Here is a 23,775-nt window from a genome sequence, read left to right on the forward strand (position 1 = left end):
TTTCTGCATGGATTATACAGGGGGAAAAATAACTGATGCAATAGCATTTGTATTAACAAGGTGCTGTGGTTTAGACCTCTCAAAATTCCCTCCAATGACCTAAAAGCTGCTCTTGAGCTAATTGCCTGTGACACGTAGAATGTTGTTCCTTATTTTCTTAGTGTTTTCATTGTGTAATACCCTTTTTTTGGTGAATTACACAATTTATCCTTGAATAGGAAGTGGAATATTTAGGCTTGCAGTTTTCTGTAATTTAAAAAAAGAAAGTGTGGCAGCAGATTCCCACACTTTTTCCTTGTCTCTCTCCAGCAGGGCTTGCTGATCCCCCTGTTTTCAGTGAGCCTGAGCACCTTTGTTGGAGTTTTTTTTGTCTCCACAGTCAGAGGTTTGAAGGTTTTTCTATGGCATGAATGGAAGTTTGTACAAACAGCAGCGGCTGGAGTTCTATTTGGGAGGGTGGAAGTTCTCCAAGGAAAACTTGGTTTGTGGTTTGTGTCAGTAGTCACCGGTTCTGGCAGCCCGGAGGTTTCATGAGGGCCGGAGCTCTTTTGGTTTCGTTCTGCAGAGAATCCCAAACCCAAGCCATGCTTTCAAACCTTTTGTGTCTGTCTAAACAAGTGGTGAGTGCAGGGAGGAAATAATCACCTATTTCCAGCAGCCTGGGTAGTTTAATATCTTCAGTTATCCCTTAAACTGCAGCCTTTCGGTGAGGGTGGCACAAAGGGAGTCGCTGGGATGTGCTTTTTTTCCCCTCTCACCATGCCTAAGACAAAAAGTCTCATTAAGTGGGATAATGGCTTTGCTCCTTACTTCAGTCAGTGGGAAGATCCTGATGAAGGGACAGCAAAACCCCCTTTTTGAAAACTGGATGGGGAAAACCCCATGTCTGACTGAGATGTGCCCAAAGCTTTGTTTGAAGACCTGCTCTCTTCTCTTTGCCAAGAGAAGTGTTCCAGAGCAGCAGACACATCTCTCCCAGCAGAATGGGAGAGGTTACTCTGGTGAGATTTCTATCTCCAAAGCATCTCTCCAGTTTAGCCCAAAATAACCACCAAAAGCAGCATGTGTGAGCTGTGAGCATCATTGCATCAATGCCACTTTGAGTAATGACCTAACCAGAACCCAGATCTTAATTTGCTTTTTGGCTCCTCTTTATGAAACCAAATTACTTCAGTTGTTTACAGCTGGGTGTGCTTTTTTTCATGGCTTGGTACTCTGTCTTGCTCTCCTAGCAGTCTGTTTACTGATTATTAGCCCTATTAATGCCAGTTGGCAGAGATTTGCCTTCTCATTTCAGGGCTGGCAGCCAGCACACCTTTGAAGCCTTTGAAAAATTAATTGCCTCGGGAATTCTTCATGCTACAACCTATTTATATTTTGGGGGATTTTTTTGTCATTAACTGAATTCACAACAATCATCTTTATAATGCCATTAATAAAGGTTTCTTAGCCATGCTCATGGGCATTTAGAGCATTGTGCAATAGTTCAATAAAAACGTTACAAAACACAATAATCACAGCATATAAATAGAAAGAGGAGCAGTCTGGGAAGATTTGAACGTCAGAGCCTGAAGGTATTTAGGAACCAGAGCTTTATTCAAGCCCAACTCTCAATGATTTAGAAACAAACCAAAACAACACCACCCCCACAAAAAAAAAAAAAAATCTCCCCCAAACCGAAAATGAAAACATATATTTTCTACTAAAGCTCTGAGCTATTACAGCTGGAAAATAGATGCGTAAGAGAGAAGAGGAAAGTATACCTGGTGAAGTTCTCAGTTTCACTGCTGTCTCTACAGTGGCTGGTGATGGCTGGAAACTGCCCTGTGGTGGTTGAGGAATGAGCGTCTGCCCATATTAAATTTGTAAGCTTGGTGTTTTTATGGCCATTTAGGCTTCTACGTAGTAGTTTGTGCCTAGGTTCAAATCTTAGATAAAATTTCACATAGAGGTGGTTTCTTGCAGGAAAGATCAGTGCAGCTCTCAGCTCCCCATGTGTAGCTCAATAATTCCAAAGAGCAATTAGCTTGTTTTTTTTTTTTTCCCTCCATTATTCTTTAGTTCAGCGATAAAAGAAATTTTTCAATGTATCAATGCTTTTACTACAGCCTTCATATTTGATGTTGATGGTAAAGGCCAGTTCATGGGAATTTTTTCCTTAACATTCATCAATAAGTTCATCAAGATTAGTACTTTGACTGTTGTTTATTTGCTTTAAAAGGTATGTTTTCCATTTAAATGGGCAGTGGTTCAAGAGCAGTTGCAAAACTGTGTTACACAATTCAGGAATTCCTAATACATAAGCAATAGGCAGGCGTGGCCAGCTGCTGGGAGCTTTTTGGGTCAGTATGCCATGAATTGATGTTTATTATCTAACTTTTTCAAAGTAGGAAATTCTAAACTTTTTTTTTTTCACTCCGCAGTTTAGTTTGGGACTGCATGAGGAGGTGGATTATGGACAAAATACTGTTGTCTCTGAATTCCTGGCTTTTGTAGGCTCCAGCTCCAAGGGAAGGCAGCTCTGGGGTGAAGTATTAGCAGTCTCACCATGTACAGCCTGGGCATCCTTTTTCTTCTTCAATGGCTAAAAGCAAAAAAAGATTGAAGGCATGAAAAAAAGCTGTGCTTTTCCTGCTTTTCCTGTGCAGTTCCCTCATCTGTGGAGCTTTTTTTTTTTTTTTTTTTTCCCAAGGGCAGGATGTGACCTTTGGATTTGTACAGCATTGCAGCTGAGATGAAATCATTTTATAAGCAGTGATCAAAAAGCATATCGGTGGCTGCAGCAGTGCCCTGAGGGGTTTTAGCCCAGCACCACGTTAATCCCATCTGATAATCTGCCTAAGCACCTATTTAATGCAAGTGGATAATTCCTAACTGCATTTCTTATTGTAGCAGTTTCCCAAAACTGTCCCTGTTATAACTGTCAGATTTACAGCAGTGACATGACTTGTTTGATACCGAATATTTCTAGTAGGGAATATAAATCTTTTGATAAATTGATATTTCTCAACCAGCAAGCCCTTGCACCTCTGTGGGGGAAAGCCTAAGGGCAACAGCTCATGTGTAAATCAGAAAGCACTGAATACTCCTGAGGGAAACAGTGAGGTGAGGATAAAAGTTTCCTGATCGATGTTGCTGCTTCATAAAGCAGATAAACATTTCTGAAACAGCGCAGTGGATTTTGTGGTCACTGCTGTGGCTGCTGCTTGTGACAGGCAGCATTTAAAAGCCCTTGGGGTGTTTCACAGGGTATAAATAAGAAAAAAACCCTGTTCTTGGGTGACAGATGGTGTTTGGGTGGAGCATACACCCCTCTGATGAGGGCAGTGTGTGCTGGTTGGCATTGGGAAGTCACCTGGAACATGTTCGCCCCTGGAGCAAACCAGTGTCTGGTTAGTGTTAAAACCATTTTGTTCCCAAATCATTCATTGCTTCCAGTGTGTACTTAAGATTTTGCATGGTTTTCCTCTCTGGTTTTTCCAATAGCAAAGGGCATTCAGGGTTTGGATATTGGGATGCTTTTATGGGATAGTCCTTGGTCTTCTGTGATTCTGCAAATAAATCGTCCTCTTACACCGTCAAAGGCACTTAGGGCACCCACAAGCTGCTTATTGCTTTAATCTCTGCATGGATTTAGAAGCCAAATGGCAAAGATGGATGGGAGCAGCACAGCACATTAATACTCCTCTGAAAGTCTGTTACAGGCTTGGCTTGCACCTCTATAACATGAGATGGATGCACCAGATAAAACCTAAATGAAAACAAAGGGTTCTTCTTGACTCTGAAGGAATACAAAATAACTCTTTGGGGTGTTCCCAATTTGCATAGCTGCTCCCAGTTATAAAAAAGAATGTTTTGCCCTTGAACTACTTGAGAGGGAGAAGCTGTGTCAGAATTGAGTTTTTCCCAGAGATTTTTAGACGTCTCTTGGTGCAGACAGGTTTTCTGTTGGCCACAATGGGAATTGGGTATCCAGTGGCTTTTGAAAATCCCACTGGCCCCCGTTGAATACTCACTGACCATGAGCTTTTGTTACAGCACTGCCCAGGAATGCAGAGCTTTGTGGTCCCATTGTGTTGTCATATCTATTTTATAGCCCTGGTGATGCCTTGGGAAGGCTGACCTGAAATAGAGACTAGACAGAGCTAGAGAATAAAGTAGGGATTTATTAAAGGCCTCCAGGATCCACCTTGGGCAGGACAGGGCCTGACCAGGGCTACACCCAAGGTGGACCCAAAATGGCTGACTGGTCACAAGATCTTACATTTTTATAAGTTTTGGTCCATTTACCTATTGGGGTTTAATTGTCCAATTACAGCTCCAGGTTGTGAGGTCTTATCCTTCTTGTTCCTCCCTTCAGCCACCCTTGTTTGTGCTTTTGGGCCTGAAAGTTGTCCTTGGTGTGCAGCAGGAAAAGGATTTGTTTTGTGTCTCTGCTCTGTGAGGAGCTGACTGGCACTTAATATAAGGCTCAGATCTACACCTAAGCAGCTCAGAATCAGAAAATATGAAAGCTAAAACTTAAGGCATCACTGAGGTTGGCTCAGTGACTCCAGGCAGGGTGGGATCCACCCCTCCATGGAGCTGATGGACCTCAGGGGGCACCAGGAGGGCTGCCTTAAATGGCAGTGTGGAGAGAGGGGAAGGTGCTTCCATGCATAGGTGCCAGGCAGGGGCTGTTGGGTCAGACTGTGTGGGGACACTGGTGGGAAAGGAAGCCCAACCTTGTACCCAAGTTAAACTTTCTCAGCAGCTGCTGAGGGTTTGCTCTGGGGTCAGGACCTCAGTGTCCTCAGCGTTTCACAAATGCAGCAGCCTGAGACTTCAAAAACCTCCAAGAAGGCGTATTTTGGCAGAGGAACAGAGCTCGTTTGTTTAATCTGAGAAGACCATACAGGCTAAGTAGATCATCCAGAAAAGGAGAGCAGCAGTGGAGGCATCTGAGTACAAAATCCCTTTCACAAAGGGAGAGTGGGCGGCGCAGACAGGGAATAAACCCTGTGCTCCTGCAGTGCCTCATCCCTGGGCACCACAGTGGGATGAAACCACACTGCCCCACGGCCCAGTGGGGTGCACTACAGACCAGGAGGTTTCATGGATCATTTTCCTTAAGGATAAAGCACTCCACCTCTGTGCAGAGAAGCAGGGAGGAAATCTAGGGCCAAGGGTCATGCTGCAGATGACTTTTAAGGAAGGGAAAGATACCCACTCAGAGCTTTTTTTAATTCAGGTGTTTTGCAATGACCCTCCTGCAGTCACTTGAAGAACTCATGACATGTCCCCTGTTTCTATTTCAGGCCAAGAACATCCGAACAGCCTGAGGCACAAATACAATTTTATTGCAGATGTGGTGGAGAAGATCGCTCCTGCTGTGGTTCACATTGAATTATTTCGCAAGTAAACAAGATGCCCAGTCTTGATTTTTATTTTTTTTTTTTTTAATTCTTGAAAACAGCTGCTAGTGTGGCAGAAATGTTGATTGATGATATGGCATAGCAAAGAGGTTTTGAGATAATAAATATTTGTCATGCTTAAGAATTGAGGATAATTTAAGAGTCATGGAAAAAAAATAGCAAAACTAATGGGTGTGCTTTATCTCTTATATGTGCTTTATTTATTACTTCTTGATAAGAGTAACAGCAGATATCTTAAAACATGAAAGCTCACCAAACTCCTTGTTATTTGGAATAATTTGTGACCTTTCAGCTTTTTTTGCAGCAAAAACCATTTTGTTTCTCTTATCTTTTAGACTTCCTTTTTCCAAGAGGGAGGTTCCTGTTGCCAGTGGCTCGGGGTTCATTGTCTCTGAAGATGGGCTGATAGTGACCAATGCCCACGTGGTCACCAACAAGAACAGGGTGAAGGTGGAGCTGAAGAATGGGGAGACTTACGAAGCCAAAATTAAAGATGTCGATGAAAAATCAGACATTGCACTAATTAAAATAGATTCTCAGGTGAGTCGTTAAAGCAAGACGTGTTTTATTCCTCTGATTTAACATCCTCCTTTCCAAAAACTGTTGCTGATTTTCAGGTATAAAGGGCTGGGTTGTTGAGAATATATGAACTAGGTGGATAGATGTTCTTAAAAGCCGAGTTTGTGGGTGGCAGTGGTTAATTTTGTCACCTCTCAGTGTAGTGAAAGTATTACATAGCACGTTTTTATGCATCTTCAAAATAAAAACAACATCCCAGTTGCTGGCTGGTTTGCACACTCTTTATCTGATATAACTTTGTCTCAGAGAAGAAATGGAGGTGTTCTGCTTGTGCTACTCTGTCTTGAGTGCCTATATTGATGTCACAAATGGCTTTTAGAGGATACATTTGCCCCTTGATGATGCAGATACTAAAATGGAAAATATCTTTGGGAACATCTTGAACGTGGAAATTAAAACCAGCTTGGAAAGATGCTCTTACACTGCAAGTGGCTTTCTGAGCAGCTTCCCATCTATGATCTTCCTCCATATCAAATGTTCCCTCTGTCAGCGTTATTGTGCCTCCTGCCACAGCAGAAAAGCTGCCAGGAGGTTCTGCACACGTAGCAAGAGGAATACTGTGTGGGAATGCTGCGTAATGGAGATGCAGTGAGCTGAATGTGGCTCTTTGGGGTGCTGCTCATGTTGGCTCCCCTTGTTTGGTCTGTCAGTTAATGACCTCCACGTTTAACGGGCAAGAATGCTTCATTTGAAACACATGGCTCAAAAATGTGTGGATCTGGCAGTGTTGTTGCAGCTCAGAGCTGTTCCCCAGTGAGGTCAGAAGTGTTTATGCCAGAGTTCATGACTGAGTCAGACGCCTAACACAGAACTCTTGGATGACCTGAGATAGGATTCTGCTCCCTTGCCACCTTTATCCTTCAAAAGCTTTTTCTTTTTTAACAGCTTCTGAACAGCAACTAGGCAGAAAAGCCAAATGGTACCAACAATATTTCTGCCAGGTTTTCTCTCTGTTTTCATGGTATCGCTTATTTTCTCATTTTTATCTTAAAATAAGCAAAGGCAGTAAGAAGCAAAGGGAAAGATCCCCAACATGAGCACTGGCAGCATTAGGGTGAGCAGGACGGGACAGGGAGGGAAGGGCAGATGGAAAAGTGCTTTAAAATTGGAAGCACGACATGGTGGGGAGAAGGAGAGGACCTGGAGCAGCAGGAAGCTGAACTTCAGAGAAGAGAGATGGCAGTCATAGAGGAGACACTGAACTGATGTTGTGATGGAATTAGGAAAAGAGCAGGCATGGGCTTGAATGGTATTTGCCACCCTGAAGAAATGGCTCCTAGTTGCCCTGGGAAGCTGCTTGTGGGAAGGGAGAACCTGGAAGCAGCTTGGAAAACAAGATCCAGATGAGCTTGTGGTGGAAACCAGTGGTCAACAGGGCTGGGATTGGTCTGACCTGCCCTTGGAAGGATCTTATCAGCTGTACAACCCAGTACCTTGGGTGGTGTTCTCCTCCCAGCCCCTCCCATTGCAGCTCAGGATAATTCTGAGAAGACTGGGGGAAAATTTAAAGGGATGGGAAACCCAGATTTCCAGCCAGCTCTGGTAGCATGGCACTGGGAAATCCCAGTCCAAGCTGAGGCCTGAGGCACTTCTGTTCACAGGACAGGTGTTGCTTTGCATTTGAGAATTAAAACCAGCATTTTATATGTTCACAAAAAATGTTAAAATGGAAGTGTGGTCAGCTGAGAAATTGTTTCTCAGACTGAACTTTGTGGGACATTTTCATATACTCTTTCAAGTTCAGTGTTTGAGCTTTCCTTTTTGTACTGGAATACTTTGCAGTCATTCAGATGCATAAGACTTTTTAAAATCACAGGGGTAATAATTTGTTGAATTTGAAATGTATTTGCTGTCTAAAGAAGTCAACAGGATGGTATAAATGACCCCTTAAAAATCTGGATATGGCACGAAAACCATCCTTAAGAATTTTTCTGAAGCAAGAGATGAAGTTCTTAAATTGCAATAAATAATTTGAAGGTGACATCAAAGATGGAGAAGGGTCTTTTCTTCTTTTATTTTTTCTTTGTGTGGCATGTTAAGGCAGGATCTGAAGGGTGAAGAATGCTCTGTGGTTAGGAACAGAGCTGGGCTTGAAGTGTGGGATCAGGCTGGCAGCTGGTATTCCTTAAAGCTGTTCAGATTTTGCAGCAGCCTGAGTGCTGTTTTCCTCTAAGGTGTGAACATCTGGTCAGAGACATTACTAGAACTAATTTGGCTTTGCTGAGTGCAATAGGAAATGAAAGAGGGTGGTAGAATCTGGGCACCACCAATAAGGATGAACAGTTTCCCTGATTAAATTCTTCTCCGTGGAAAAACATCTTGCAGCCAATGAGGAACAGAAACCTTGGAGCAGTTGTTCCAGTCCTAAAATGTGCTTGTTTTTACAGTCTATAAAAGAGAGCAACAGTGTTTCTCATGTCTGTGGTGACACAGAGCAGTTTGCTGGAGTGTTGAAAGCAGGAAGTAAGATTGGAATCAATGTGGTAGCCATGAATCCAATCTAAATATCCTTCCAAATGCAAGGAGGAGACCACATCACTAGAAAGGAGCATGCAGTTGCAGACAATTTGGATATGAACATGCAAAATTTATAAGACTTCCCTAGAAAAAAATGGTTTTTGGCAGCATAGGCAGGGACTGGTGAAATAAATAATCTGTCCTGCGTGGCACGTGTGATGCTGCAGCGAGTGTGAAACCCATCAAAACTCTTGCACAACACTCCAAAGGGAGCAGATGCTTTTCTGCTGGCAGAGCTGGATTGTGGGATTCATCTCAAGGCAAATAACTACCTTGTTAAATCAGAATGTGTGATACAGCTGCTGAAAAATAAACACCAGCAGGAGGGGAGGAAATTTCAGGGTAGTTTAATGGACAACATCAGGGTTAACAGGGGGCAGAATTACAAAAGAACCCAGCCCAAATGGAAACTGGAAGCCCAAAGTAGTGGAAGGTGGAGGTGGCCTCTGCCTGGAGACCCTTTTCAGCCCTGGAAATTGAGCTCTGTCCACAAAGATTATGTCTGTGGTTTGGCACTGAAGGGAGGAGCAGGGTGGATGGCTTTATTTTCAGGTGTTTCTTCTTTCTATGTGCTTAAAAACCAGCCATGAGACACTGACCCTGAAATCACACACGGAACACATGCCAGGTCCTGAAGATTTTTGTTCTTCAGTGTGGCCAGTTCCTGGTTCCTCTTCAAATCCCAGACAGGATTTGGCATCTGCATGGTGCAGCAGCCGTGGGGATGTGACCCATCTCTAATTTGTGGTGACATTTCAGCCCTTCAGCTGAAACCTTCAGCTTAAGGTTTCCTCCTGCATCTTATTAATAAACACTTAGTTTGACACTTTTAAATCAACAAGACCTTCTGCCCTCGTTCCCCTGGTGGTTTCCTGAGGCAATGAATGTCTGTATCTTTGTGGTCAGAGGGGATTTGGTTTTTTGCCCTCGTGTGTACAAACTGGAGGAGGCAGGAAAGCAAACTTCCCTGTTTATGCATCAATGTTTTAATAGCCCACATTTTGAAATAACAAACTACTCTGACACCAGCTGTAAGTGGCTTTTTTAAAATGCTATTTCACTTTGAAATCTGTGGCTGGGTAATACGTTGCTTCCTCTCGAGAGCCTGAGGAAGCCCACATATTGCTTCCAGAAGCCTTCAGGACTCATAGAAATGAAACAGCTTGTAAAAAGCTTGGATCTTAACTCCTGTTTATTCATCAATTTAGGCAGCAGTGGTTTCCTGCCATCTTCAGATTCTAGTAGCCCTCACTGTGGAGACAATGTGCTGGTCCAGCTTCCCATGCAGCAAAATACATCTCCAGGATGGGTCTGCCAGCTCCAGCATTTTTTTTTATTATTTTTTTATTTTATTTTATTGTAATTTCATTTGTATTTTATTTTTAAGGGAGAACAGCAATCTCTTGCCAGGCAATTGAAAACCTGGTGACATATCAAAACAACACTTCATCCTTTTCTTCTTTTTTTTTTTTTTTTTCTGCAAGCTTCCCATGCTCCATATTTAGATAAAGAGACTCAGTTTTGCTTTTCTAACTATAGATGAAATACTTTTGGAGGCTTGTAATTCGTTCAGCCTGGGTTTTTTGTTTTCTTTGGCTCTCTGTCAAGCAGTTTCTAGATTGTAGATGATATTCTATATTTTTCTGTGCTCATGACTGGTGTTTTTGTTTTGCCATAACGTATTCTGAAAGTTGAATAGTTTCATTAGTCAGAACAGAAATGCAATCCCCAGGACAGTTACATGTTTTGCTGGAGTTACACTCACAGCTGAATTATTGTTCCATACCAGCATCTCTGCCTTTTCCACCTAAAAATAAAAAGCATGAAGGAGATCTGTCGCTGGTTAAAACAAATTGAACTCAGAACTTTTGTCTCCTCTTCATCCGTTTATTGAACTGCAAAGTGCTTCCTGCAAATTCCTGACTTTCCATCCACAAATGAAGGGGATTACAGAACAGAGGAGGGATTTACTTGATTTCTGTGCCAGCACAGAGACCCATTCACTTATTTCATGGATGAAAAGGTTCAAACCAAAACACCTTCTGCTTATGGCCATCTGTCTCTTGATTTCCATTTCTCTGTGGCAGTGGCTGTGCCTGGTGGTGGTTTTGTCCTTCCTCTTCTTTTAGTTTTAGAGCTGTTTGGTCCAGATTTCACTCATTTTGCCTGACTCAAGTTATACTGTTAAAGGACACCAAGTGAACACTTGTGCTGGCCCTGCTGGGGCTGCACCTTGAACCCTGGAGTCTGTTTCGGGCCCTTCACTGCAAGAAGGACATGGAGGGGCTGGAGCAGGTCCAGGACAGGGAACAGAGCTGGGGAAGGGTCTGGAGCCCCAGGAGGGGCTGAGGGAGCTGGGAAAGGGGTTGAGCCTGGAGAAAAGGAGGCTCAGGGGGGACCTTGTGGCTCTGCACAAGTCCCTGACAGGAGGGGACAGCCAGGACAGACAGGGGGGTCGGGCTCTGCTCCCAGGGAACAGGGACAGGAGGAGAGGGAAGAGGCTCAGGGTGGATATTGGGACAAATTTCTTCATAGAAAGGCAGTGTTGAAATCCCCATTCCTGAAGGGATTTAAAAGCCATGTGGATGCAGCACTTGGGGACATGGGCTAGTGGTGGCCTTGGCAGTGCTGGGTTAGTAGCTGGGCTAAAGAATTTCAGATATCTTTTCCAGCCTAAATGATTCCATGTTTCTCTGGCTTCTGGCTGATAATGCTGATCTCTACCTCTCCTCTCCTCTCATGCCACAATAGCTGTCTCCTATTGTTAGATGGAGACATTTCTTGTGGCGGTGGGCAGCTCCCCATGTCGTGGGAGTTATGTTTATCCAGGGTTTGAGTCAAATCCATATATAAAAATGTCTGAAGCCCTTTGGGATGCCAAAAGCTTAAAATATTAACCCTAATTAATGGCTCCTTCTCTGGCTGGGTGTAAACAGTGAGTCATGTGCCACTTCGGGGTTTGCATGTTTAGTCCTATTTCTGTGTGCTCGCAGAATGCCTGCCTGCAGATTTGTTTTATTGAGTAAACAGGGACCCAGCAGAGCCCCAAGGCTTCGTCAAAGGAAGAGTTAGAAAAGACAGGGGTAGAAAAGTTATTCTATGTCGCCCAAGGCCCTGCAGTGAGTCACTGGGAGAGCTGGCTTTGGGTGCTGGGTGTTCCTGGCTCCCTGATGGTTGTGCTGCAAGGCATGGTCCTTTGCCTGGCACTTTTAATTAACTGCTGTGGCAAATCTGCAGTTAAAGCAGGAGAATCACAAGTTGGAGTGGTGCTTATGTCATCCTGAGGGCCATCAGACATTATGTAAAGATTGAAGAATGCACATTTATTAAATATAGTTATTAAGGGCCCCAAACTCACACTCAGTTTCTCAGGATTCCTCAACTTCCTTGGGATGAGTTTGCCAGGGGAATGTGTGAGGGCACAGAGAGGGTGTTCTGACATGATCCTGGTTACAGCACTGCCAAAAGTGCCTGCCTGGCATTGCCAGGGCTCCTCTTGGGACTGCAGATGGATGTTTTTATCACGGGATTTTGAGAGGTTTTATACTGGCTTCGTTTCAGAACCACGTGTGCAATGTAAATAAATACTTTAATTTGGTTTGGGTTTTTTTATAAAGAAAAAAATTAATACTGAGTGTGGCAATATTTTAAGCTGTGTTTGAGAGAACCCCCCCAAATTTAAAGCTGTGACAACACATATATTCATTATAACCAATTCTTCATGGCATTGTTTTGTAGGGGCACTAATATACTTACATGCAGTGCTGCCAGTGTGTCAGCTCTGCCCCACACCATGAAATCACAAGGAATAGAGGACACGTTTTCCAAAGCTGAGTTTCATAATATGTGCAGGAAAAGGAGCTTTTTGCAATGGATTTTTGTTTCTAGCAAGGGAAAGGTTAGCCAGACTTTCCAGAAGGCATGTTGAATCACAGGGGTGATCTGCAGCCAATCCATACAGCATCAGAGTTTGAACTGAAGCCTGGCTAGTATAGGCACAGCCCTGAAAACTCAGCACAATCAGAATTGTATTAGTCACAGATCGTTCCTGTACTTTCTCTCTGCTGCCAAATGCAATTTTGGCTTTGTGACTGTTGTTACAACTCAGGAATTTTGTATAAATCTTTTAACTTTGTCCACAACCAGTGTTTTTATTTATTTTCTCTTTTCTCTGTTAATGAAACATAGAAAGAATTCTGTTTTCTTTTGCTTGTCTGTATTGCATTTCCTGATAAATGTCCTCTTTCTCTGCAGAGTATCCGTGTTCAGTGCACTGGGATACAGACAAAACACTTTTTGTCTTTTGTGTGGGCTTTTTTTTTTTTTTTTTTTTAAGAAGGAAAAGCAGTGCCAAAAAAAGATGCTGGTTTTGACCAATGACATCTTGCAAACACGTGCTAAGTAAGCTCAATAGCATCTGGTGAGAGGAGGAAGGGCCAGGGTGCTCCCTGGATCCAAACATTACCCATCTGGGGCTGTTTGTGTTGCACACAGCACAGCTGATCCTGACTGCCTGATTCCCCTGTCCTGGACACAACCCTGGCAGTCAAGGGCTGTGCCCTGGGAAGCTGCTGCTGTTTCTCTGCAATGCTGCATAAGTTATGGGGAGACTGGGCAGAGCTGCTGGATCCTTCCCAGAGCTAAAGCACTGGGTTTATCTGTGGCTGTGGCTCTGATAAGGGCTGTATTTTGTCATTATTATTAATTAGGAGGGCATTGCTGGTTGTGATAACCCTCATCTGAAATGTTACTAGACATGGAAATGCTTTCTCCTTTGTGTGCTGCCTGTTTTGTTGCTCTTCCAGCTCACTCTGTTGAAGAAGCAGTTGGTTTAATTATTTTCTTGCTGTCTGGAGGCTGAAAGATAAGTTTCCATAAAGCATCTCACCCTGCCTGGGAGCTGGCAGTGAATTCTATTGAAACAATCTGCTCATCTGAGTGAAACTTCCCTGGTGGAATTGTAACAAAGCTGGATAAAGGATACACAAGACCAGCCTTGTTAAACATTAAAACCATAAGTTCTGTATTTGCAGCAGCATATAGTGATAACTGATGCTACTATTTTTTGCTTTCTACTTTGCAGGCATTGTCTGTCTCTTAGGATATTTGAAATAAATTTGAAATAAATAATATTTTCACTGTAAGTGAAAAATATAAAGTGATGGGAATTTGGGTTAGTTTATAATACTGAATTTTTGTCCCCATGGATGACATACTGAGTAAATAAGTCATTAATACTGGTGATAACAAAACCCCTTAAGAGCCAGCAACAGTTTTCCAAATTAAACATGCAATATTTTCCCTTTTGTCAAAACTTAAAATTTTGAAGTAGGTCCAGCCTGGAGGAAAGTTAGGTTCAAGTTAGCTTTGCCAAGCAAAAGATAAATGCCTCCAGAATTCTGTTTTGATTTTTGGGGTCAGTAACATAATCCTCCAAATCCTTAAGTCTAAACCTGTATTAATACATGTCCAGTTTCATTGATGCTAATAGAAATAGTGACATGATTAAATCCATAGATGGTTAAATTACCTGGGGAGGGTCAGGATCATTTAGAACAGATAGAGCAAAAATATTTAAAAACATGTCACATCACTGTAAGTGTAGGAATTGACTTTTAACAGTGTGAAGGGAGAAATGGCACTCAATGTGTATTGTACAGGCATGTGATGAATCAAAAAGAAGTATTTATTTGAAGTATGATCTGTTTCAGAACACCTTTGATTCATTGGCAAGAGTGTGTGGATCCAGCTTTCCTCCCCCCCCTTTTTTTTTTTTAATTGCTGTACAACACAGTGTTTGCTGGATTTTAAGAATATTTTAGTGGGAATGTCTTCAACTATGTGATATTTAATATGTTCAGAGATAAAATCTTGAAAGGAAAGTATACTGGTATCCTCTGCTGTCATAACAGAAAAATCACATCAGGCCCTTAAATCCTAACATCTTCAGAGGAAGACATCACTGTATGTAGGAGGCAATATAATTATTTAGAAGAGATACTTCATTAAAAGAAAGTAAGATGAAGCATTAGGTGGTGTCTTGTGAGAATATAAAATGCTTTTAACTATACACAAGCATGTTAAAAACTCTTGGGCTGTTGCTTTCATGATTTTTTAGATTCTTCACTCTCAAACAATATCATATTTTTACTTCAGCAGCTGTTGGCTAATTATTTCAAGAAGTGTTGGAAGTGGCTCATTTCTACTATCATCAGATGTTTGCTTTGTACAGCAGAGCGTAAATATTCCTTTGGTCTTTTAATTGTTCTTGATTTAATGGGTACCTGTTGTGGAAAAATTTCTCCAGTGTAAAGAGCCCACACTGCAGTGCAGATGCTCACTGGGATGTTTCTGTACCAACCCACACAAAACACTCAAAGAAAACAGAACAAGCAAAATCCCCGAGGGACAAAAGCCTCTCTCTTTTCCTCTACCCTGTGAATGTATTCATCCTTCCGTAACATTTGTTCTGCCAGCGGAGCAGTGTCTTAACTGTTGTATTTTCTTCTCTTTTTTTTTGTTCTATTTTTATTTGCAGGGTAAATTGCCAGTTCTTTTGCTTGGTCAATCTGCAGACCTGAGGCCAGGGGAGTTTGTGGTGGCCATTGGGAGTCCCTTTTCCCTGCAGAACACGGTGACCACGGGCATTGTCAGCACCACGCAGCGCGGGGGCAAGGAGCTGGGGCTCCGCAACTCTGACATGGACTACATCCAGACTGATGCCATCATCAATGTACGTCCCCTCCAAGCTCCTGCCTCCAGCCCTTACATTTCTCCAGCAGATCCTCTGAAAGTCCCTCCTGTGATGCCCTTCTTAGGAGCAGGGAGCATTTCTCTCCCTGTAAATCTGGACATCTGCACCGCAGCAGTGTTTGGTTATTACTTAGAAATCCCCCCCAAGGAACCACACCAGGCACAGTATCTGCCTTCACTTCAAAATCCTTGCAGATTTCAAGGGAGGAGGCAATATTCTCTGGCAAATAAATATCTTTTTGAAATCCATCTTGTTTTCTGAGAAAGAAGCCAAGCTTAGTTTAAGGATTCAAGTTTGTTTCTGCATTAAGGCAAAACAATAGTTTCTGTACTTCAAATCTTGGCCTTTTAAAAAATCTTCACTAACAGCTCCCAGAGCTGTCCTAAAATCTTCTCAGTTTCTAGTGTGGTACTAAGAAAACAAAAGGAAAAACTTGGCTTTCTTAACTTACTCTGGCAGGAGAAGAAAAACTAAGTATTTGCAAAGCTCAGCTAAAATGGGTGATGTTAAAATGTAGTTTATGGGTTTGGCTGTTTGGGACTGCTCTATTGCATGTATTTAATAGACAATGGAAACAATACCACAGAAATATTTCAAAAATTTCTTTTATATTTTGCTTGCAACAAATTAAGAGGTAAATATTAAAACGTGTTCTTAACTTGTGTTTATTTTCAGTATGGGAACTCTGGAGGACCCCTAGTAAATCTGGTAAGAGTTTCTCTAAGTTTGCTTAGTGTTGAGCTTATTGCTTTTTAATTAAAAGAAAAGAAAACAAAATACCCCACCCAAACCAACAAAAAAGCAAACTCCCCCTACCAGATGTGCTTTGGAGCTCTCAGTATCTGGCTGACTACACAAAATTCACATGGTTCTTACGAATCAGTTGTCTGTGTTTATGTTGGCTAAAGGCTACATTTGGATTTCAATATTTAGGATGTTTATGGTTTGCATAGTTTCAGACAAGTGTAATGTTTTGGGTTTTTTTGCTCAAGCCTTGCAAAAAGGGAAAAGCACATTTTGCAGTGAGGTGTTTGCCCTTGCTGTTTACCCTGCAGCTTGCAATTATTTTGTTTTGCACACTGAAACTCAGCTAAATATTTCTAAAAATGTATCTACCCTTTCATTTTGAATCACACAAAAAAAAAATCCACATATTTTCAGGATATCAGGGTTTATTTGCCAATATTGTAAAATGGATTGAAGCAGGTTGCAAAACTGTGTGTGAGCTCTCAGGTCTCCTGGGGGTACATGGAGTGGAGTCCTCAGGAGGCACAGCACAGACTGAAACTCAGAACTACTCAGACTTTCTGCCTCGGAGGAGATTTGGCAAATTTTTTTTCCACCCAATTTACAGCACACATTCAGTCACACTTAATCTTCACTTAAAAATACCTGTAGTTGGACAGTTTTTGTCTGGTGTGAACTAGAAAGAGAAAATGCTGAGGTTTCAAAAGAGATGGCATCAGAGATGTTTCATCCAAAGCTCTTGGAGTTATATTGCCGGGAAAACTTTTGATTTTGGCAAACTGTATTTTTCTTTATGTTATTATGTAATGGTGGCTCAGGAGCAGTCAGTGCCATGCTTTATGTGGTGGTGGCTGAAATAAACACAGACTGCAGAAATAGACACAGCTGCAGAATGTGTTGCTCATCTGCTGCAAGCATGAGAATTACCCAGTTTTGATCTCTTCTGCAGCAAAATGAATAATCACATTGGTTTTCCAAAATCCCTAAGTAGTGTTTTATCAGTAGACTCAAAAAATTACACTTACAACTTTTAGAAAATTGAAGACCAGGCTACAAAGTGTGAATTTGTCTTTGTGACTGCTTGGAAAAAATGATCCATTTCTCTTTAAGGTTAATATTTGCTAATAATAGCATTTTTTGTTTCTACAGGATGGTGAAGTCATTGGAATTAACACATTAAAAGTTACAGCAGGCATCTCGTTTGCTATCCCATCCGATAAAATAAAGAAGTTCCTAACTGAATCCCATGACAGACAAGCTAAAGGTACTGCACTTCACTGCTGTGAAAGGAAACATGAACATAATCTGGTCTAGTGGGTGGCATCACTACCCATGGCAGGGGGTTGGAAATAGGTGACCTTTAAGGTCCCTTCCAGCCCAAACCATGCTGTGATTCTGTGAAAACTGGGATAAACCAGAAAGCCAACACCCTGTGAGGCTCCTTTGGTCAGGGCAACTGATCAAGACCCGTTTTCCTTTTTTTAGGCAAAGCTGTAACCAAAAAGAAATACATTGGCATCCGAATGATGTCCCTAACTCCCAGGTAAGTAACCGAGGTGGCTCCTCACCTTTCCAAGCGTGGTCTCTGCATGCTCTTGGATCCAGCTGATGATGTGCAGCAGCACCCAGGAGGTTGGGGCCAGCACCACATGTCTGTCTCTGTGCGTGCTGGTGACAACTCACAGCCAGCCCTTGCCACCTTCTCCTCTGCGTCTGCCACGTGGTGGAACTCTCCTCTAGGCTCTTGTGTGAGCTAGTTCTTAAACAACTCCTGGCTTTTTCTTCTCCTTAATGCTTCAGAAGAGAATAGCTAGTGACTGTGACTTTGTCCTGGGGTTATATCCATGTTGTTGTATGTTTTCATGGCTCACATCAGCTACGTGCGTACTGCCATTTCTATAAAAATATTTTCATTAAACAATTCACTCAATGTTAAATGAAGCTTTTGTGTGGACTTGCTTATTCGTGCTCAGACTATAAGAGACTCAAGAGCAGGTAATGCCATGTCCCATAAAAATAACCAGAAGTTTTCCCTTGTGCAGGATCCACAGGTAGAACAGAGCATTAAAACACATGGGGTTGGGTTTTTTTAGGTGTTCATGATTGCAGGAGGTGATTCTGTCCCTCTAATCTGCTCTGGGGAGATCCCAGCTGGAGTTCTGCACCCAGCTCTGGGGTCCCCAGCACAGGAAGGTCATGGACCTGTTGGATCCAGTTCAGAGGAGGCCCCAAAGATCAGAGTGGGGTGAGCACCTCTCCCATGAGGAAAGGATGAGAGAGTTGGGATTGTTCAGGATGGAAAAGGATGAGGATGAGAGAGTTGGGATTGTTCAGCCTGGAAAAGAGAAGCTTTGGGCTTGACCTAATCGTGACCTTCCAGTACCTGAAAGGAGCCTGAAAGAAAGATGGAGGGGGACTATTTACAAAGGGCCTGGAGTGACAGGACAAGGAGGAATGGCTTCAAACTGACAGAGAGAGGGTTTAGTCAAGATATTAGGAAGAAATTGTTTTCTGGGAGGGTGGGGAGGCCCTGGCACAGGGTGCCAAGAGAAACTGTGGCTGCCCCTGGATCCCTGGCAGTGCCCAAGGCCAGGCTGGACACTGGGGCTTGGAGCAGCCTGGGACAGTAGAAGGTGTCCCTGCCATGGCAGGGGGTGGCACTGGATGGGCTTTAAAGTCCCTTCCAACCGAAACCATCCTGTAATTCTATGATCTGCTAGTTTTAAATCTTTGAAATGTTTTAACTCTGATTGTCTGTATCTATTGAAATGATTGCCTTTGCCAGAAATAGACTTTAAAAAGCTGTATGCATGCAAAAAGTGTAATAATTCCTGAAATATACATCTAAGGGTTAAAATGAATGCTGAAGTGACACACCAATGTGTGTAAAACACCTCAGCTCGTGGTTATTAATTGACTTCAGTAAAATGCGTGGGGGGGTTTTTTCCTGTCTTGACAAAATATTTTTTTTGCTATTTCTTCATTTTTCAGCAAAGCTAGAGAGCTGAAGGATCGTCATAAAGACTTCCCTGATGTTGTCTCTGGGGCCTATGTCATTGAAGTTATTCCAGAAACACCAGCTGAAGCGTAGGTTGAAGTTCTTTTTTCTCAAAACCACTGCCACTGACTTCAGGGGGTAAAGATGGAGACTGTTCCCTGCTTAACTGGCTTTTTCTTCATTATGCTAAATTAACATGATTACCACCATCTGATTGCTATTAGGTTGTCTGCTGGAAATGGGTTTGTGGTTTTATTCTGGTCCCTGATGGGCAATATTGTAACTGTATCAGGATATTGCAGGGAAGCCCTGTCAGCCTTCCAGGCCCACAGGGCAGAGATTCAGGGGGTGTGAAAACTCCTTTTTCATTTTTCTCAGCAATTGCTTCCAAGGCATCTGTTGTAGCAATGCCAGTGCTGAATAAAGACTTCTGTTCCTGCACACTCCCCATGGCCCTGCTGGTCACTCTGCAGGAGAGGGAGTGAGAAGCTTTGGGTCCACCTTGGAAGAAATGTCCACCCCAGCACTGGCCAAACCCACCAGCTCCCCTGGCACACCTTGGGGCTGAAATCCCCTCTTGGCAGCAGATACTCTTCCATGTGAGAGCTTTGTCAGCAGTCACATTACTGGAAGAGCTTTTGGCCTTGGACAACTGATTTATTTTTTTTTATTCCTGTTACTCAGTATTTGCTCAGGAACTGCCCTGCTGGTTGGTACCACGTCTGGCTGAAGCCTGGCAGCTGGGCTGTGGTCATTGGCACTGGTCTAGCTGGCTTTTGCTGGAGACACTTTCCTCCCAGGGTTTGCTTGATAGGAAACCACTCAGTAATCCAGGGCAGGAAATGGGAAACCTTATTCATTTTCTGAAACTTGTGATCATTTAAGAGAGGAGTAAATCTTTGTGGCAAGGAAGAGGCTTATGTGGCACCAAAGGCATGTAGGCAGAAAGCTGCTTGGGGCAGGCAGGTATACATTACCTCTTAGGAAGACTGCAAGGATGGTTGAAAGGTGTCTTTTTGGCTGTTTGGGAGTTAGATAGATAAACAGTGATAGCTGCCCTGTGTGCTCTCTGAACTATGTCTGTACATATTGCTATGTCTGTAGATGATTCTTGTAGGCAGTGCTGGTCAGGCAGAGCACTGGTGAGTCTCTGTAAGGTGAAGGAATGTGCAGGAATGATTTGGCTGCTTCATTGTGGGTCTGGAATTGCTGCCTTGGTGTTCAGGTTCAGTCTGAAGGTGCAGAAAAGTAATTTAAGAATGTGAGTAATAGCAGAGAGTTGGGAGAGAGACTTTAGAGAGGGAGAAGATATGTGAGGCAATGTAACCTTCTGATGTGAAGGCAGACCCAAATCAAGGTGCTCCATCCAAAGGCTGGCCTGGCAGTTAAAATGCAGCCCTCGTTGGTTCTGTCTCCCCATTCCCAGTCTCCTGGCCCACGGTTTTCCTTCTTCTGCTGATGTCTCCAGCATATGTTGTGTTGATGTGCTGGTGGGGCACTGGAGCAGAGCTGGAGTGACCCATCCTGGCTGTGAGTCACATGGAGAGGCTGCATGAAAAACCATGGAATGACATCCTCCATGAACATGTTTTGAGCCATGCCTCCTGTAGGCAACCAGATTTGTTGCAAACATTGGCCAAGGGCATCCTACTTGCAGGAGACGCTCGTGTCAGGCGCCTTCTGTGGGTGGAAGAGGCCGATGAGTGGTCTGTGGTTTTGTGAAGGATTATGCTTGTGAAGGGTTGAATCATGTCTGATCTGTCTTGGTTAATTTTTCCATAACTTGGAGCCAGATGATTGTGCAAGACTGGGCAAGATGTTGTGGTCTGTGGCATCCCTCACCAGCCGTTTCTGGGTGCTGGCAGCAGCTCCAGCCTGGGGAGAGACAAGGCCCTGCTTCTGCCCCATCTTGCTTTGAGTCAGGAAGGTTCAGGTTTTGAGGTCAGAAAAAGGGATTTTGGCTGCTTTGGGCAGTGGAGGAAGGACACACTTGATTTTTGGTGACCAAACTAGATAGCTACATGTGTTACTCTGCTCAGGTTTAAAACATGAAGGGTGGGTGAGGTGGCTAGCAGTAAGCTCTGTATGCAGGGACTGAAATTCCTCATTAACACACAGTGCCAGTCAGGTTGCTTCTCTATGTATTCAGGAACAAAAGTTTGGGAAATCTCCCCTCTGAAATTAATCTGCCTTGCTGCAATTATTTTAGAAGACAGATATCAACACCTAGGATCTTTATTGCAGAATTAACTGCTATTTACAATAGAGAATTCCTTTGAAGACAGTGAAATATGGGATTCACCAAATTTGTACATCCATCAGATCCTGAGGTTTCTGCACTTTATTGTAATCTTCACTGCTTCATAAATTCTGATTGCTTTTCTCATGCCTGCAATATCTGCACAGCTGCTGTTGGGTGGGAAATAGAAATAATCCAGCCATCTTTTTCTTTCCCCCCCCTAAAAATAAAACTGCAGTTATAATAACACATTGCTGCTTTGTATTTTCAGTGGTGGCCTGAAGGACAACGATGTGATTATAAGCATCAATGGACAGTCGATAAGCTCAGCCAGTGATGTCAGTGACATCATTAAAAAGGACAGTACGTTGCACATGGTTGTGCGCAGGGGCAACGAAGATGTTATGTTAACAATAGTTCCCGAAGAAATCGATCCCTAACCAGAAACATGAGCTGGATTTCATGTTTTCTTTTAACAGCAATGGACTGCTTATATTCTCTCTGTGCTGGTACAGGAAACATTAGACTTCTGACCAACATTCTGCTTGTTCAGTGGATTAGTATTGGCCAACAGAGTAACTTCTACTAGGTTTAAGGTGCAAAATCAGTGTAATTTCACATACTCCAGATGATAATTTTTTTTCCTTCTGTAATATGTATGCAATGTATTCTTTACTGGCTTTTTACATCCCCCCGCTTAACGAATCGACGTTTGCTCCCTGTGTTGAGTAGATTTCCCTGTCATTTCCGCTAAGACTCAAACAAAACAAAACCCACGCACACAATGTGTGCTGTGGCATTCAGGTATTTATAGGTTAGCTGTGTTTTAACTGGAAATGCCATTGTAAAGGAGTAGTCGGCTCTAAAGAAAACACAAATTGGGCAACAAAGTTTGGTTTATAAACACAAAAGGAATCCCAACCCAAATAACCTCCTGAGGATCCCGTGCAGGACTTTAATACTATGATATTTTCCTAGTGTTATTAAAAGAATTCAACAGTACTTCTTGTGAGTGACTCATTTTGCTTCCCCTTGTGGAGTGGTTTTCTTCGCATGGCATGTCTGCCTGGGAGGATGTCCTGGTGGTCTCCTTTTAATCATCATTTAATCACATGGCTTATTTTTCAGTATGTGCCTTGTATTTGTGCATCCCTTCTCAGCAGGGCTGGGTTGAATTTGTCACATTGCCTATGTCTTCCAGATGTTAATGCATTTTCCTTACTGTTTTAATTGCAACTTCATCAATGCCAGGAATCAGTTTGCCCACAGTAGAAGTTGCCCCATGGTGGATCACAGATCCCATACCATTCTGGTACAGATATTAGGTTGTCTCTAACCATGTAGATCTGGCCTTAAGCTCTTTAAAACAGGCCTGGTTTATCCAAATCTGGAGTGCTGGTGTGTGTATGGACATGGTTTCTGGGATATAGGGCATTCCTCTAACAGGCATTAATCTTTATACATATGTTTATTGATGACCTTGAAACTTGGGGGTGGTGAGTGGGTTTGTCTTGCTGTAAAAGAGAACAATCAACTACACTTAATTACAAGGTAATTACTCATTGGGTAAACAATAGGCTAACCAGCCTTTTCTCTCCTCTGTTGAAATATGTACTTCAGAGAATAAATCCAAGGGCTGTAGACAAGTTTTGGTGACTGTCATTCCTAAACATGTTCTTCTTTAGAAGAATGTTTTAGTAAAATTCTCCATCTGGGTAGCTGGCAGCTTATGGTTTTTAAAGAAAAGGCTGTATTCCACCCAAATGTAGCAATAAACTCTCTGGAGCTGGATTCCTGACAGTGTTCCTTCTCCTTCCAGCTGTATTTCAGTTCTGTTTCAGTTTGTCCCAAATTGAGGAGCCTCTTGTTTCCTCAGCTGCTGTTGCCTGCCCTTACTTACCTGGATCACTGTAAATTTACATGGTGTGTAACATTAATTATTGCAGTGCACCCTTCAGTCCAGCATTGACTCCTGAGGATGGAACACCTCATTACCTACTTGTGCCATGGCTCTGGTAAATCACACGTGTGAAAATCTGCCAAAACACTGCAGTGCCAAGCACTGACAGTCTGCAATCCTTTCTGGCCCCAAAGATGTAAAGAATGACCTTGTAGAAGTGTTTTTGTAGCATCTTAGCACTGCCAGTTCATCTTGCTGATGTTGATTAATGTCCCAGCTTCCTGTTGAAGTGGTGTTATGTTTTGCAATCTGTTTGTGCCCTGTGTAGCACAGAGTGGTGATGCACAGCTCTCAGCAAAAGTGAGTTTAAAAATCAGGTGATTTTTCTAGTACTTCTCTAGTGCTCCACATAATCCAACTTGCAAAAATTAAACTAAAGACCTAAAGCCAGTAAACTGTGTTTAAAACAGAAGTTATTTTTCATCTCCCTTTTTATTTCAAAACAAGTGCTTGCACAATTTGCAGAGCTGATTGATTCTCTTTGTTCCTATTGCTTGTTGTTGTGGTCTCTTAATATGCAAACTCATTAATTTTCTTTGTGTGGGCATTAGGAAAGAGGCAAATGAA

The 23,775-nt window shown here is 42.7% G+C and overlaps 1 protein-coding gene across 1 annotated transcript in view; it reads left to right on the forward strand.

Annotated features, from left to right (window-relative positions):
- HTRA1 (HtrA serine peptidase 1) overlaps positions 1-22,250 on the forward strand; it is a gene marked incomplete at its 5' end in the record, with an annotated part of 32,035 nt that extends 9,785 nt beyond the window's left edge. The window contains 8 exons of the mRNA XM_083865897.1: positions 5,298-5,397; positions 5,750-5,954; positions 15,049-15,243; positions 15,940-15,972; positions 17,161-17,275; positions 17,497-17,554; positions 19,003-19,098; positions 21,520-22,250. Of these exons, the coding sequence (XP_083722023.1) occupies positions 5,298-5,397; positions 5,750-5,954; positions 15,049-15,243; positions 15,940-15,972; positions 17,161-17,275; positions 17,497-17,554; positions 19,003-19,098; positions 21,520-21,688 (971 nt within the window). The 3' untranslated portion in view covers positions 21,689-22,250. The remainder of the gene's footprint in view (positions 1-5,297; positions 5,398-5,749; positions 5,955-15,048; positions 15,244-15,939; positions 15,973-17,160; positions 17,276-17,496; positions 17,555-19,002; positions 19,099-21,519) is intronic.
- Between the last annotated feature and the right edge of the window lie 1,525 nt (positions 22,251-23,775).

This window comes from Zosterops lateralis (assembly GCF_965231275.1).
Source record: "Zosterops lateralis genome assembly, chromosome: 8".
Taxonomy (NCBI): domain Eukaryota; kingdom Metazoa; phylum Chordata; class Aves; order Passeriformes; family Zosteropidae; genus Zosterops; species Zosterops lateralis.